General features: G+C 53.0%; 2 protein-coding genes across 7 annotated transcripts in view; one reads left to right on the forward strand and one right to left on the reverse strand.

Moving 5' to 3' along the window:
• The first annotated feature begins 1,543 nt into the window (after positions 1-1,543).
• Positions 1,544-7,517, forward strand: LOC101824298 (proline-rich protein 33). The gene is made up of 2 exons (XM_005063336.3): positions 1,544-1,634; positions 5,428-7,517. The coding sequence occupies exon 2, from the start codon at positions 5,435-5,437 to the stop codon at positions 6,752-6,754; it is 1,320 nt and encodes a 439-aa protein (XP_005063393.2). The 5' UTR covers positions 1,544-1,634; positions 5,428-5,434; the 3' UTR covers positions 6,755-7,517.
• Positions 3,929-14,928, reverse strand: part of Lsp1 (lymphocyte specific protein 1) — a 33,779-nt gene continuing 22,779 nt past the window's right edge. For all 6 annotated transcript variants that reach the window (XM_005064174.4, XM_040751221.1, XM_005064176.4 and 3 more), the window contains 10 exons: positions 14,186-14,335; positions 12,274-12,432; positions 10,219-10,315; positions 9,793-9,885; positions 9,563-9,606; positions 9,326-9,407; positions 8,568-8,702; positions 8,171-8,248; positions 7,923-8,029; positions 3,929-4,295 (listed from right to left, as the gene is read on the reverse strand). In XM_005064174.4, coding sequence (XP_005064231.1) covers positions 7,940-8,029; positions 8,171-8,248; positions 8,568-8,702; positions 9,326-9,407; positions 9,563-9,606; positions 9,793-9,885; positions 10,219-10,315; positions 12,274-12,432; positions 14,186-14,335 — 928 coding nt within the window. In that variant the 3' untranslated portion in view covers positions 3,929-4,295; positions 7,923-7,939. The remainder of the gene's footprint in view (positions 4,296-7,922; positions 8,030-8,170; positions 8,249-8,567; positions 8,703-9,325; positions 9,408-9,562; positions 9,607-9,792; positions 9,886-10,218; positions 10,316-12,273; positions 12,433-14,185; positions 14,336-14,928) is intronic.

The following is a 14,928-nucleotide window of genomic DNA, read 5'->3' on the forward strand; positions in this document are numbered from 1 at the left end:
GGTTAGGTGGAGCCAAAGGGTGTTTGTTCTTGAGCCAGGCTGGTACTGGGAAGGGTCATCAGAGCCTGGGTTTCAAGTTCCTTGGTCCCCTGCTCCTCTGCCCAAAGCAGCTTGTAGGAGTAAGTGCTTTGGTCAAGATAGGGGTCTAACTCTATGTGGCACTCCTGTAGCTCTGCCCTACGCCTCTATCATAGAGACAGCTCAAGACACCCATAGAATGAAGGACCTTGAATCCTTGGCTTGCATCTCACCAAACCCCTTAGGGGTCAGCCCTATTTTTATTTTTCAAGTAGACAATATTGGAACACATAGCATGAAAAGAAAAGATAAATAATGACCTAAGTAAACCCTATGGTGGTTGTCCATCTTCCCCAGTGATTGGGGAAAGTTGGGTCATTTTTGGGCCTGTTATTGGTCTGGGGGTTCCCAACTAAGTCGTAGAGATCTAGGCCTTGCTGGGCTCTGAGCAAGCTTGGCCATGTGCCTAGCCTTTCTTTCCTCAAGACTCCAGGGGGCACCATCCAACCATGGACATCTCTCCTGGGCCTTGTATGCCTGGATAGCCCTGCCTCTAGGGAAACCAAAGCACCAAACAGTAAGAAATCAACCTGGTACTTCCTACTCACTCCCTCAACCCTCCCAGACCCCCACAGGTTGGACACAGCTGGTAGGGTCCATGACTCTTTCCAGTTCAGGAGAAAAAAACAATGTGAAGTATAAAGTAATGGTAGGTGAACTCTGGGGAGATACGACACAGACAGGACTCCTGTTCTTTGTCATCCTAGGGATAGAGACATCAGAATGACCAGCAGGAGACTCACAATATCCCAGTCTCAGCTGGATCTTAGAGTTTCTGGAAGGTTGAGACTGACCCACCAACCACTTTCTACATGTTGGAGATGGGGCCATAGAGTGCCAGAGACACACAAGATCTCCCTTGTAGTCAAAATCAGGGTAGGAATAGTCTTCTAGCCACTGGCTCATAGAACAGGACTTCTCTCCTGCTCTACTCTGCTCTAAGCACCTGCCCTTCAGAGGCCCCCAAGCTGGAGCTGCTGGGCTACCCCAACCTTCCTGGCCAGAGCCTATGCTTCCCTCCACACCCACCCATGTTCTTGGATAGATAGGGTTTAGTGAGCTCCAAATAGCATAGATGCCCAGCTCAATTTGGCCTTGGGGAGTCATGTAGAGTTTATAAAGTTCCACACTGGTGTAAGGGGACTCAATCTATTCTGTGGTGGGGTCAGCCTCCTTTTCTTTCATCTGGCTTTACTGGGACCAAGCATATCCCTCAGCTGAGGAACACAGAGAACAAGCATGAGGAATTTGGTCCAGTCTATGTTGTCAAACCCCTGCATCCAGAAGCTCTTGTCTGAGAGGAATGGGGGTCTTTAGAGTTCTATAGGTGGGTGTGCTGCTCTCTCTGTAATGGCTCCTTTTGGCCAGCAGGGGAGAGTGGCTGCCCACTTCAGAAGTCTTTGGCAGGCACTGTCAGTGAGGTCAGAGAGACAGGGCAGGTCTTATTTTGGGTAACAGTCATCTCCTTCTCAGGGGACCAGGCCCAAGGTACAGCAGGACAGCATAGAGTGGGCACTGCTGGACCAGCTGCTGCCGGCCACTAAAGACTTGAACAGGTAACACATGCCAGGTAACACACAACAGGTCCTACTTGGCTTGGCTGGGGTTTGGTGGGGAAAGGAAACAGAGCGAAAGGCTTGTTGGGGATCTGGGAGAGGCCTGGAGACCTGGGGGGAGTGGGAGATAAAGTCTGTTGGGTGGGAGCTGGACGTTCTACCCAGAGCCTGAGAAGCAGTGGAGTTTGAGGTTTTGCAGAGTGGTTGTGGAAGATCCATCAAAGTTGGTGGATGAAGAACTGAGTCTAGAGGACAGAGGAGGTTGAGGAGGGCCTGCCCTTCCAGTGTCTTGGCTCCAGTAGCCAATATGGATGACTCCCAGGATAGTGGGGTGCTCAGAAGTCATTCAGTTTGGATGCTAAGCAGACTGGGAGTGGAAGAGTCCGTGGACCCTGAGCCTAACCCAGCACCCCTAGTTGACCCACTGTGGCTAGCTCCGCCAAGCCCAGGATAGGATTGGCTGACATGGCACTTGGGACTCAGCAGCTGTGATCTGGGCAGCAGCTGCCTCCCTGAATGACAGCTTCTCCTGGTTCTAAAAACATAGATTGGTATTAAGGCACTTCCCATGTTCGTGGGTCTTTACTTTGAGCAGGATGTAGAAGTAGAAGTAGCAGCTATTGGGCCCTCAGGAGGCAGGCAGGGCAGTGTCCTAGTGTCTTTGGCAAGGTGGGCAGTGTTATAACTGGAGGTAGACGCCACACCTGAGACCCAAGCAAGATTTAGCAGAGTGGTACTTACAGGGCACACAATGCACTCTCCTCTCAAGGCCCAAGAGCAACGCTGGGCAAGTCAGGGGAGCATGGTACAATAAACACTTTTCCCTCTGCCACTTGACAACCCATTCTGGTCCTATGCTAGAGTCTCATTCCCTGTCTCCTTAACCTTGAAACAGCTTCTGCCTGCTGCCCTTAGTCATCACCTCATCTGAGTAGGAAGGGCGGCGAGTGTCCTGTGTCCTGGGAGAAGCTCCTGGTTGTGCAGAACAGGACTCTATCACGTGGGGCTGTGAACAGGAATGGGTCCATCTACCCATTTAGCAGCTGTATCTGTTGAGCTTTAATATTCCAGCACTATGTGTTCCTACCAGTGGAGTTGGAAGCTTTCAGAAAGTCAAGATTCTGAATGTCTAGGTGGATGTCACTGTCAAGCTTAGACCATCATCAGTCAAGGATCTCCAGATTCTGGAAGCAACAGGGTTCAGAGACCAATGGGCAGGCCTGTGAGGGGAGGGAGCCCATGAGGACAACATCCTGCAGGCCAACTGTCATTCACACACTTGTTCAGCCACTATACATTCATTCATCCTCACAATCAGCTCTCACATTCACTACTTCCCATCCTTTCTCCTTTCTTTTTCACCATTTCCTACTCACCTCCCTATCCATCTACTCATCCATCCATCTATCCATCCAACCACTCAACTACTTACCCATCAGCATATCCATCCACTCATCATCTGTTCACCCATCACTTGCCACTATTCATCTACACACCCATTTTCCATTCACTTCTCCATCTACCCATCCATTCATCTACCCAGCCAGCCAGCTACTCATGAATCTATATATCCCTTTATCTACCCATCAATTATCTATTCTTGCACCTACACACTGACCCATCCATCCATTTATCTATCTATCATCCATCAATCCATTCACTTACCCATGAGCCCACCCACTCTTCCATCTGTCACCTATCACCCACCTGTCCATTCATGATGGATGGGTGCATCATCTATCCACCCATTCAGCTATTTAATAATCCATCAATCATTCACCCTTCTGCCCCTCCATCTGTCTTATCGTCCATTCATTTATCATATATCTACCTATTTGTCCATCCATCCATCCATCCATCCATCCATCCATCAGCTACCCATCCACCTAACTGCTCATCCATCCAACAATCCTTCCATCTACCTGTTCATCCATCACACTTCAGAGAACACCCTCAGGTACTGAGATGTGGAATGCCTGGTGGCAGTACTTGTCCTTAGTAGACACTACCAGGAAGAGACTGAAATGCTCTCGTTCAGGTGCTAGTAGGTTTATTTTTATTCAGGCAAGGAAGTGTCACCAATGTTCTGGAAGAGTAAGACACTCCATTGTTGATACCCCAACTTGAGTCACCCCATACCTAAGATCCTGGAGCATAACACACTGCAAGGTCATAGGACAAGACAGAGTGGTTGCCCACAGAGCTGATTTATGCTATGCAGTGTGAGGTGGTCAACACAACTTTCTGTTGTGACCACCTTGTTCCCTGTTAGTGAGCACAGGATAGCCAGTGCATGGGCCACTTAAGGTGCTTTATTACATAAAATGAGGGATATGCAAACAGGGAAGGGCAGGACTCAGAGTCCTGAGCATTCAGTATGGGGACAGGTATCCCTTGGATCTGGTTGGGATGCTGGCCTTCTCTCCTCCATCCTTCTTTGGGAGCTCTTGGCTCCTCTAGAGGGTGGTTCCTTTAGCTGATGATGAGAGGCAGAGTTGGGAGAGTCGGTAAAAGATTGAGAGGGCATAGAAGACAGAGGGTCCAGGAGCAAAAGGAGGGGAGGTGGCAGTTGGGCTGTTGGAGGCTCCAGAGCAGGCCAGAATGGCAACAGGAAGCAACTTCTCGGTCAGGGCTGGGAGTGGCATCTGATTGGAGTCTCTCCTGGGAACATAGGCAAGGGCATAGGGTGCATTAGGCTGAGGTTGAAGGAAAGGCATGGCCTGCTCCTCTCTATGATCCTACCTTCCTAGTGGCCATCAGCCCTCACCATATCCCTTCTTATCTGGAGAAGAACCTGCTTACAGTGGTCAGTCACCTGGGAGACCTTCTCTCAGGATGAACTCTATTCTGGGCCTAGGCTTGCTCAGAAGGAATACTCACTGAGGCAGCCCCCTTTAACCAAATCCAAAGACACCCCAATCCTCAAGTCCCACTTTCCTAAATGTAAGCCAGAAGCTGAGCGTAAGTGTGGGATGACCCCTCCAGCCCCCCTGCCATGTTTGTTCTTGCTTCAGCAGAGCCAACTCCTATTGCAGCAGTCATAGACCTCCTTCTGCCCCAAACCATATAGCCTCCAGTTCAGCCCAGATGCCATTTGTCAATGTCCTTGCAAACACGTGGCGCCCAGAAACCGAGACAGGCAGCTTGGCCAGGACCACCCTTGGCAGGAGGGCTGTGGGGATATCCCATTCAGCATAGCTCAGCGAAAACTGGTCCCATCTTCCGGCCAATCTACCTCTAAGGATACAGCCTCAGCTTGCCTGAGCCTTTTGGCTGCCACCCCTCACCACTGTCTCAAAGCACACGGACACGCCTGTGGTCAGACTGGCGACGGCATGGCGCCCCTCACGTGTCTGCAGGCAGCCTGCCCTCTACCACTGTCCGGCAGCTGGCCAGGCACAGGCAGTTGGCTTGCAGTTCATCAGTGGGTCTCTGTTCCCATCCTGCACTACTCTAGATCTGGGTCTAAGCTGGTCCGTGCAAATAGGGTCGGCTTTGTGCTGGGCTATCATAGAGGACAGAGCCCTGAAGGCAGGTTTTAGCCCTTGTCACCCACCAAGTGACCTGGAGTCACTGTAAGTTCGCCTCTACACCAGGGTATGAAGAAGCCACCCACAGTGACTAGTGCATAAGGTTAGAAGGTACTTGGCAGTTTTGGGGGAGCCTGGGAAGTAAGCTTCTAGGAGCTGAGTCTGCAGATTCTCCCACTTCTTCATAAAGTAGGCAAACACCTAGCCCATTCTATGGGCAAAAGAGGGGGTCAGCCTGACCACTATTTCTCCCCTCTACCCAGACCAGGAATGCTCATTTCAGTTGTGTCGATGCCTCCAGCAGCAAGTGGCCCGAGATCCGAGGCCCACCCTGGGCCCCCACCACCCTTGCTGCCCAAACCGGGAAGAGACAACCAGAGACTTCAGAAGCTACTGAAAAAAGCGGCTCGGAAGAAAATGGTGGGAACGACTCCCACTCCACCTGGGGCCTTCCGTACTTCCCTGTCTCCCGTGAGTGAGGCCAGTCATGACCTGGAGACCACAGTCCAGCGTCCTGCTGAAGTCCCTCACACGGTGGCCCCCCTACCCCGCTCCCCACATACCCCCATTATTCAGCATGTGGCCTCACCCCTGCAGAAGTCCACTTTCTCTTTCAGCCTTCCTCAGCAAAGATCTCTGGCAACTCATTTCAAGGTACCTCCTAGGCTTGAAGCCCCAGCCCCAGAAACTGCCTGGCCCCGCAGTGGCTTTGCCCATGTATCTGCCCCTACTGCAGGTGGTACCCACATCACCCAAGTGCAGATCCGGCTATCCCCATCCTCACATACCGGGACTTCTGAGTCCCCGAGGATGGCCCTGGATGGGGATAAAAGCCTTCCCACTGCTAGAACCCAGCCTCTCATCCCAGTGGCACATATCCGCCCCCTGCCCACCGGGGTGCAGTCAGTCAGTCCTGGGCCTGAGGAACCCCCTGTAACAAGGCCATCACCCAGCTTTCAGGCCTCAGTGTCCAGAGAGGCTGGTGCTAGGGTGGTGGTGCCCATAGCCCCTACCTACCGCTCATCTGGACCCTTACCTTATAGCCCAGCTCCTGCAGCTCCTGAAGCAGAGCCCCTAGAGGAGCTGTCCACAGCCAGCCATGCTATAGAGCCCAAGCATGTCTCCAGCCTCCTTGAAGCCTCAGGCCCCTCAGGCCTCCACCCATGCCCTGTTCCCAAAGTTGCACCCAAGCCCTGCCTTAGTGGCTGGACACGCCTAAAGAAGCAGCTGATGGCGGAGGCAGAGGATCCTGTATTTCCAGAGCCAGGGCTGAGCCTGGAACCCACGCAACCAGAGGTGTCAGTTCCTGTGGGCCCACAGCCCCCTGCCTCCAGGGCCTCTAGGATGTGGGATGCAGTGCTGTACCGCATGTCACTAGCTGAGTCCCGTAGAGGCCACCCTGTGGGGCTTGGAGATGGGGGGCACCCCCTGGCCTGCCTCAGCCACCTGCCTTTTCTGTGCCGACCTCGCTTTAATGCCCGGAAGCTACAGGAGGCTGTCCGCCCGCCTCCTACCCTGAACCCCATCCTGGAGCTGCATTCCCAGCCCAAGAACTTCAACCGGACAGCAGCAGGTTGGAGGCTCCAATGACGTAGCCAGAGGAACTTCTGGGACTCTCTGGACTGGGGTGGACAGAGACTGACTGAGGCTGAGGATACAGAGAAAGGGCCTCAGTCCTCACAAGTGAACGCAATGGGTCAGAATGGTGCATGGCCATGGCAGCTAGCTGATGGCTGCTAAAAGGAGCCTATTGGATGGACACAGATGAGTTGGTGGAAGCAGAAATGACAAGTGAGAGAGAAGGAGGAAGCCAGGAGCATGTGGCTGGAGGCAGTTTGGGGTTATGGAGGAGATTGACGGTTAGAGAATGTTCATGGATGGTGGGAGCCTGACCTTAGGACCAGGGTTCATGGAGGGCTCTAGGCCCAGTGCAAGCTGGTTTGAATAAGGGGTATTCAGAGGTTCATAGGACCGGGCAGTGGAGAAAAGATGTCTTGTGGTCTCATGTGTGTTTCTTCTGATTTCCTGCCAGTAAGGCTTACTGAGTAGGACTGCACTAAGGGCAGGGCTTAGTGCAAATCACACAACCAAGTTTCAACAGTTGGGTAAGGACAGGCCAAGCCAGAGGGTCATAAAGAGGCAGGGGCCAGGCACTAGGGGGACATCTTCCTTAACATCTTCCCAACTCTGATAGAACATCGGCTGTGAGAGGAGGGACCCAAAGGAGCCAGGAGAGGCTCCATGTCACAGCTACCATAACAGGATTCAGCAGGGGTTGGGCTGGCAGTCCTACCTGGGATATGACGGGTACGATGGCTGTAGCTAGAGCCACCAATAAATGTATGTATACCTACACAGGCATCATCTCTGTGTTCTCCATGGGTTAGGGAGAATATCAAGAGTCCCTAGGGGCCTTCAGCTGGGCAGGAGGCAAGCCAAGGTTCCACCTTTTTTACTGTGTGTATGATAATCCACACTTTTGGAAGCTTTGCCACACTTACTCAGTTTCTTCAGGTTCAGCCCACACTATGATGAGCCCCCTGGATATGATAGGAATTCCTAAATGGGAACAGTACTGGGCCAACCTGATCCTGCTTGAGGGGACAGAGTTCCAGACTTCAGAGAGCCAGGAAGACAGATAGAAGATATAGCAAATCTAAGACCATGCCTCCAGCCCTCAAGACCTGAGATATAACTCATCCATATCAGTATGTTCCCCGGAAGACCCATTTTGTCATGCTCTGGTCCTTTGACTCACCAAGATACATCCATGGTCTATGGTGCTGAGCCCTCATCCACGAGCACTTTCTCATACTTCCCATGTCCAGTGGCCACAAACTTGTACCTCTTTCCAGCTGGGGTGCTCTGTTAGGTGAGACCAAGCGTTAAGGAGATAACTATAGCAGGGGGATGCTGCTGCCTCCAGGAAGTCTTTTAGGATGGGACGCAGTAGCAGCCATATTTGCTCACTACTAGCCTGTGCCTAGCACATACAAACCTACCTACCTTGACGGTGGATGAGATCTTGGAGCTTCCTTTCTGCTCCCACAGGCTTTTCTTGCTCATGTCTCCAGCTACAATATCCTGGGGGCAGACACAGGGCAGGGTGTGTCACAGAACAGATAATGGCCAAGGGCCTTTTCCTCTGCCTGGTATTTTCTGGCTGGAAGGTTGGAGGACCTACCCACCTCACTTTTGGCAGGGAGAAAAGAAGAGTCATGCTGCCTGTTTATCAGGACAACATGGATTTTTCCTTGAGTCTTGAAACCTATCCCATGCACACTTCACCTTGGCTATCCCAGGTTTGCCTTTCCAAAGGACATCCCCACCCCACCCAGCCCCGTGATAGCTAATTTTCCATGCTCAGCCTTCCCAGTTTGGCCTGCCCGGGAAGGAATCCTACCTGGCAGGAGGGTGTCTTGGAGGCAGACTGAGTCTGTACCTCTCCTGTCTCCCAACGAGTCTTGGTACTGGCCACAGCCATGCTGGGCAGCTCTATGGAGGGCTGTCGGGACAGCTTGGGAGTTCGGCCAGCAGACTGCAGAGGAGACAGAGCCGCAAAACAGTTACCATGGTGGACTTCAGCAGCCCTTGTTTGTCTTTGTGCTTGCTGGAGGTAGGGATTCTGGACAGATGTCCTATCCTTCATTTTGGTGCCCCATGAGCTACCCCCAGTTCTGAAGGTTTGATGAAGGAGGAAGAGTATAAAGACGAATGTTGCCTGAATAGAGGGGTGGTGATTGGATGGACAAGTGCTAGTTGAGGAGACAGACACTGGGCACAGGGTACTAGTTAGAAAGGTACTGGTCGGATGGAGGGGTGTTGGTTAGGTAGAGGGGTATAAAATGAAAAACAGTGCTGATGGAGGGGTATAGGTTAGATGGAGGGATGTTGTTTGAGTAAGTGGGCTTTGTTAGACTGAGGGAGTATTGGCTGCATGAGGGTGTGTTGTATGGGGTGTGTGACAGGACAGAGGTATGTCTGTTGTGATGTGACAGACCTAGGGTTGGAGGAAGAGGCAATGTGGGTTGATAGAAAGACACTGGTTGAGTAGAGAGGGTATAACGGGATGGAAAGAATGGCTTAGGTGATGGGCATTAGGGTGATGATGATGGCTTATTAAGGAGGAGGCTTGGCCTTAGAGAACTGAGTATACTTCACCTCAGTGGCCTGGGTATACTGCTGCAGGCGCTCATCAATTGTGGAAATGGGCAAGGTTGGTTGGGACCTCTTCACACTGTTGCTGCAGGGGGGGTAGAATAAAGGATAAGCCTTATGTTCCTTTCCAAAGTCCTCCCAGCCCTGCAGGGCACTTCCCTGGGCACCACATCCCTGATCTCAACCCACAGCTGCTATTGCACGTGTCTTTGAGAAATGCCAGAAAGCAGATAGACACACCTCTTCTTTATGGAGCGATTCAGGGACTCGGTCCTATCAGCCAACTGTGGAGGGTGCAGAGGTTGGGTCATCAATACCCACACTAGGCTCATAATGCTTCCCCCAATGAGTCTACCCACTGACCCAACCCCATTTCCATATCACAGGGGTTTACCAGTGCAGCAGGGGATGAAGAGAGCGTGAACAGTGGACACAAGCAGGGAGAAAGGAAGTACTCAGGCTTCACCTACTTTGGTGGTGGGGCTTAGGGGAGGTGAACTCGGTTCAACAGTCTCCTCCAAGGCCAAAGGGCTGGGGGTCCTGGCCTGATGACTTGTCAGGTTCTAAGGGTAAGAAACACAGGCAGCTTAGCTGACCCCTCCCTGCACCCTCCTGCCCCACCCAGGGCCTGTTGGAGCAGCGGTCTTCCCCTCTGGGGCCTCAGACCTGCTCTGGCCCTGACAAGCTACAGCTCTGGAATCCCTGACTTCAGGGAAGAGTCTCTTGGTCATGGAGGAGGAACTTGCCCAGGTCACCGGATTCACCACCCTCCAAGAATGTGTCCTGGAAGGACTCAAGTACAGTGTTGTGAGTGATGTCTCTTCTAGGTCACTCTGAGACCACAGCACGCATAGAGTATCACAGACCCAGCCCCTGGGGGATCCTTCACCTCTTACCTCTTCTGCCTCCCCACAACTCCCAACAGCATCCTCTGGATTGGGCTCTCCCTGGCTCAGGTTTAATTCTTCCAGATGGACTTTGACTTGTTGAGACCTGTGGGAGAAAAGGGAGACAGAGGCAATTGTGGAGGACAACTTGTTGCTTGGTTCTAGGCTACTTCCAGTTCCAAGCCTCAGGCGTGTTATCTCTAAAATGGGGGCAGTCCAATGAGTTGGTCCACAGAGCTCTTAAGACGCCAGTGATTAAAAAACATTGTGTGTGTGTGTGTGTGTGTGTGTGTGTGTGTGAACATTTATTTACTTATTATTTAAAGAGACAGGGGTATGTCAGAGGACATCTTGAGGGAATCAGAGTTCTTCTTCCTCCATGTAGGTCCTGGGGCCCTAACCCTTGAGCATCTCAGCACACAGCACACATTTCATAGGTCTAGCCATAGCACTTTTACAGAAGGATATGTAGGGCTTTGTTCAACACCAGCACTGTCCTAAGGCCTCGGTACGAGAGGCCCTAGAAGGCTCTGTAAAGACATTGGCCACTGCCCACTCCTCACAGTACAGGGCCACCTAAGTGCTGACTGAAGCTGGACACCTCTTGCAGCCCTCTGTCCTGTCAAGTTCAGCTTCTGGGGGCTTTTGTCCTGCTCATATGGGGGCAGATGGGTCAGCAGAATATAACATTGAGGAGAGGCCACTGGGGGCCCATGCCCAGAGTGTTTGGGGATGCTGTGTCAGTGGGTGGAAGAAGCCAGGGAAGGGACTGCATTTCTGAGGCGAGGGGCCTTGGGGAGGGGCAGCTTGCCAATGGGCGGCCAGGCGTGACTCTGCATTTGAGTGGCTCTAAACCTGGAGGAGAAGATAGTAAATCCTTGTATTTTCCATGATGTCAGGCCCCTTGGTGTACGTGCCAGCCAAAACCCAAACCCACCGCCCAAGGTGGGCTGGGGTCCGAGCCAGCAGCAGCCACACAGAGGGGCCTTTCAGGAGCTGGCGGGCCAGGCAGCCAGGCGGGTTTGAGGGTAGGGTGGAGGCTGCAGCACCAGAGTTCTGCTGGAAGATCAAAAGTGCCCCCTGCTGTTGAGCAGGAGAAGAGAGTGAGCAGAAGGCAGGGCTGTCTAGCTGCCTGCCTAGAAACCCAGAATATGCACAAAGCACACAGGTATGTAAGGGGAAACTGAGGCTGGTGATGGGCAGACCCAGGATAGTTGACAATGGACAGGCTCAGAACCAGGACCCCAGAAAAACAGGGGGTCTTTGGAATACAGAGGATGATTGAAGCTGAAGGTCATTACATGAGAAAGAGCTGAGCTGAGCTGAGCGGTTGCTCTTGCTGGCTCAGGGGCCTCCCAGGGGCCAGGAAGGGCTGGATCACTGAGGAAGACAGCTCAGCCTTTGGCTCCAGCCCACTCAAGGCAGTGGGGCCCTGGTCTCCAATTCTGGAGCTCCTTTGCAGGGCTGGAGACCCTCACTGCAGAGTCCTGATGGGAAAGGCAGATTTATCCTCACACCTGGCCTTGAACTGGGGGGAAGGCAAGGTGAGACTTCATCAGCAATCCCTCATCTCCAGACCCAAGGGGGCTTTGGGCCCCCATTCGTCCTGATTTAGACAGGCATACACGTCCACACATCTGGAAAGCGTGTCCCCTGGGCCACTTCACAGGCGCACATCTGGAAGTACCTGCTCCCCTTCGTGGGAATGGAGCTCAGCCAGCCCGGGGAGGGCGGGCGGGCGTGGGCTGCAGCGCCTACATTACGTAAGTGGGCTGCAGCTGTGTGCTGATGTGGCAGCCCCCCACCCCAGTTGGCCACAGCTGGCCAGGATGGGGCCCCCAGCCCTGGGGAACCCAGGAATGTAATGTCCTCACCGTTCTCTCCCTATAGCCCCCTCACTGTCCATCCTGCCAGCTGTCTCACTTTCTTCTCACCTCCCTACCTGCTTCACACCCTCTGAGCACCCTGGGAGGCCTTTGGGGAAGGACAGACAGAAAGAAAGTGTCCAGGCCCAGGCTGGAGTCAGAGAAAGTCGGTGCTTTGTCCAGCCTGGTCCACACTTGCCTGTCCTCTGTCTGCTGCTCCTCTGGACTCTCACTTTGAGAGGGCTCACAACCCTCTGCAGTCCCCTCATTCTCCCAGCATTGCTGTCGTTGCTCCATCTTTTGGGACCAGTCACCAAAACCCTCATCTTCATCCAGTTCAGAGGACTTTAGGCTGAGGCTGAAAGAGCCGGAGAAAAGGGGTTAGGGAAAGACATGGTACAGCCTATGTTCCTTTCCTTGTCTCTTCCCTCAGGCCCTGACTCCCACAGTGGGCCACCATCTGCTTCAAAGGTAGTTCTCCAAGGCTGTGTTCTGTCACCTTGTGGTGAGAGAATCACCCAGGGTAGAGCTGTGGCTTCTCTAGAAGTCTACAGCTTCCTGAGAACAGTGCTGTCCCTGAGGGCAAAGCTATTGCTCCACCATCTGTCTAGGGTTCTATGATAACAGATCTACAGCTCCACCATCAGTCTAGGACTCCCTGAGGAAAGGGCTATGCCTCAACCATCAATCTAGGACTCCCTGAGGAAAGGGCTATGCCTCAACCATCAGTCTAGGACTCCCAGAGAACAAAGATGTGCCTCCTTCTTCAGTCTATGCCTCCCAGAGAGTAGAACCATGCCTCTACCATCAGTCTAGGACTCCCTGAGGAAAGGGCTATGCCTCAACCATCAATCTAGGACTCCCTGAGGACAAACATGTGCCTCCTTCTTCAGTCTATGCCTCCCAGAGAGTAGAACCATGCCTCTACCATCAGTCTAGGGTTCCCTGAAGGCAGAGCTATGGCTCCAACATCAGTCTAGGGCTCCCTGAGGGTAAAGCTATGACTCCACCATCAGTCTAGGGTTCTATGATAACAGATCTACAGCTCCACCATCAGTCAGTACTCCTTGAGAGCCAGGCTATGCCTCCCTCATTAGTCTATGACTCCTCAAGAACTGAGGTATGCCTCCTCCTTCAGCAGAATGTTCTCTGAGAGTAGGGCTATGCCTCCCCCATCAGTCTAGGGCTCCTTGAAGGCCAGGCTATCCTGCTCACATTAGTTTAGGGCTCCCTGAAAGCAGAGATATTCCTCCCCCATTAGTCTAGGTCTCTCCTCTCAAGCCAGGGCTCCCTGAGGACAAGGCTATGCTTTCTTTAACAGTCTAGGGCTCCCTGAGGTCAGGGGCTGTACTTCCTTCATCAATCTAAGGCTCCCTCAAAGCATGGTTCTGCTTCCTTCTTCAGTCTAGAACTGTACAAAAGAGGGCTGTGCCTTGCCCCCATCCTTCTCGGGTTCCTTGAGGCTGCTGTGGTTCTTGGATGGTCCTCACAGACTTTCTCTAGCATCAGGGTGGGCTACTGGGCAAGAAGGGGTTGGGGGCTAGCAAAGACCCAGTAACTGAAGACCTGACTGAGAGGCCATGACCCCTACAGCACCCCACCCCGCCCAAAGCTGCTGACTCCGAGAAAATGGAACAAAACAGGGCCAGGAGGAAGGGGAGAGTTATTGGAAAAACAGCCCAGCCCAGCCGCGGAGGCCTCCTGGGCCCAAGGAGGAAACGAGCCGGCCCATGGCCGCCAACTTGGACTTGGCCTCCGTGAGTCACCGGCAGCCAGGAGTTTAGGCGGGGGGCTTGGGGGCCAGGGCCTCATGGCTGGGGTCAGCACCAGTCCAAGCCAGGGCTGGAGCCGTTCAGGGTGTCCAGATCCTGAGTCAGGGCCTCTGGAGGCTGGTTGGGAAGGGAGGGCCTCACATAACTTTGTGGACCCTCTGGCTAGTCAGCATCCCACAGATGGTGTTTACTGGAGACTGCAATGACCTTTTTCCCATGAGCTGGTCCCTTTCTCTAATTCCTACACCTTGGCTCCAAGTCTAAGGCCTGATTCCCAGTATGTGCTTCTGCCCAGGTCCTATGTGGCAGTAAACAGAGGTCCAAGCCCCAGAAACCTACAGTGCCTGCTGTCCTGGCTGTCCCAGAGAATGATCGCCTTCATCTTCATCTTTGTCCTGGTCCTGGTCCTGCAGCTGCCTCTCTCGCTCCCGTTGGCGCTGCTCACGGGCAGCCTCTTCTTTGTCTTCTTCTCTCCACTGAGTTGTGAGCCTGGAGGGGCAGACACAGAGAAATAGTTATGCTACATGACAGACAATCATGCCATGAGTGAGATGACCAGGGTAATGGACAAGCCCTGCTGCTGGCAGGAAGGGTAAGTCCCTGGGCCAGTCTGCAGGCCTCAGTTTACTCTAAGATGAAGGCTATGCAAAGCAGTTGTGAAAACGCCTCTGGCCAAGGGGTTAATCCCAGGGCTCTGTCTACACAGGCGACCCTCTGAGGAGGGAGAAGATATCGGCGTCCACATAGGCTTCAGGCAACCCAGTGTTGGGACTGGCTGCCTCTTTTTTTGTTTTGTTTTTGTTTGTTTGTTTTGTTTTTTGAGACAGGGTTTCTCTATATTGTTTTGGAGACTGCCCTTGAACTCACTCTGTAGACCAGGCTGGCCTCAGACTCACAGAGATCTGCCTGCCTCTGCCTCCTGAGTGCTGGGATTAAAGGCCTGTGCCACCAATGCCTGGCCCCTGGCTGCCTCTTATGCTAGAGCAATTACCTTGTTCCATGTGGGGATCAGGAAGGACTTTGGGAAAGGTGACAGGGAGTCCAGAGAGAGAGAGAGAGAATCTTGGACATGGTCACCAGTC

Source organism: Mesocricetus auratus, unplaced genomic scaffold (genome assembly GCF_017639785.1).
Source record: "Mesocricetus auratus isolate SY011 unplaced genomic scaffold, BCM_Maur_2.0 Super-Scaffold_4256, whole genome shotgun sequence".
Lineage (NCBI taxonomy): Eukaryota > Metazoa > Chordata > Mammalia > Rodentia > Cricetidae > Mesocricetus > Mesocricetus auratus.

Excerpts from the sequence above, each read along its gene's own strand:
- LOC101824298 (XM_005063336.3), top strand. The coding sequence starts at position 5,435 with ATGCTCATTTCAGTTGTGTCGATGCCTCCAGCAGCAAGTGGCCCGAGA.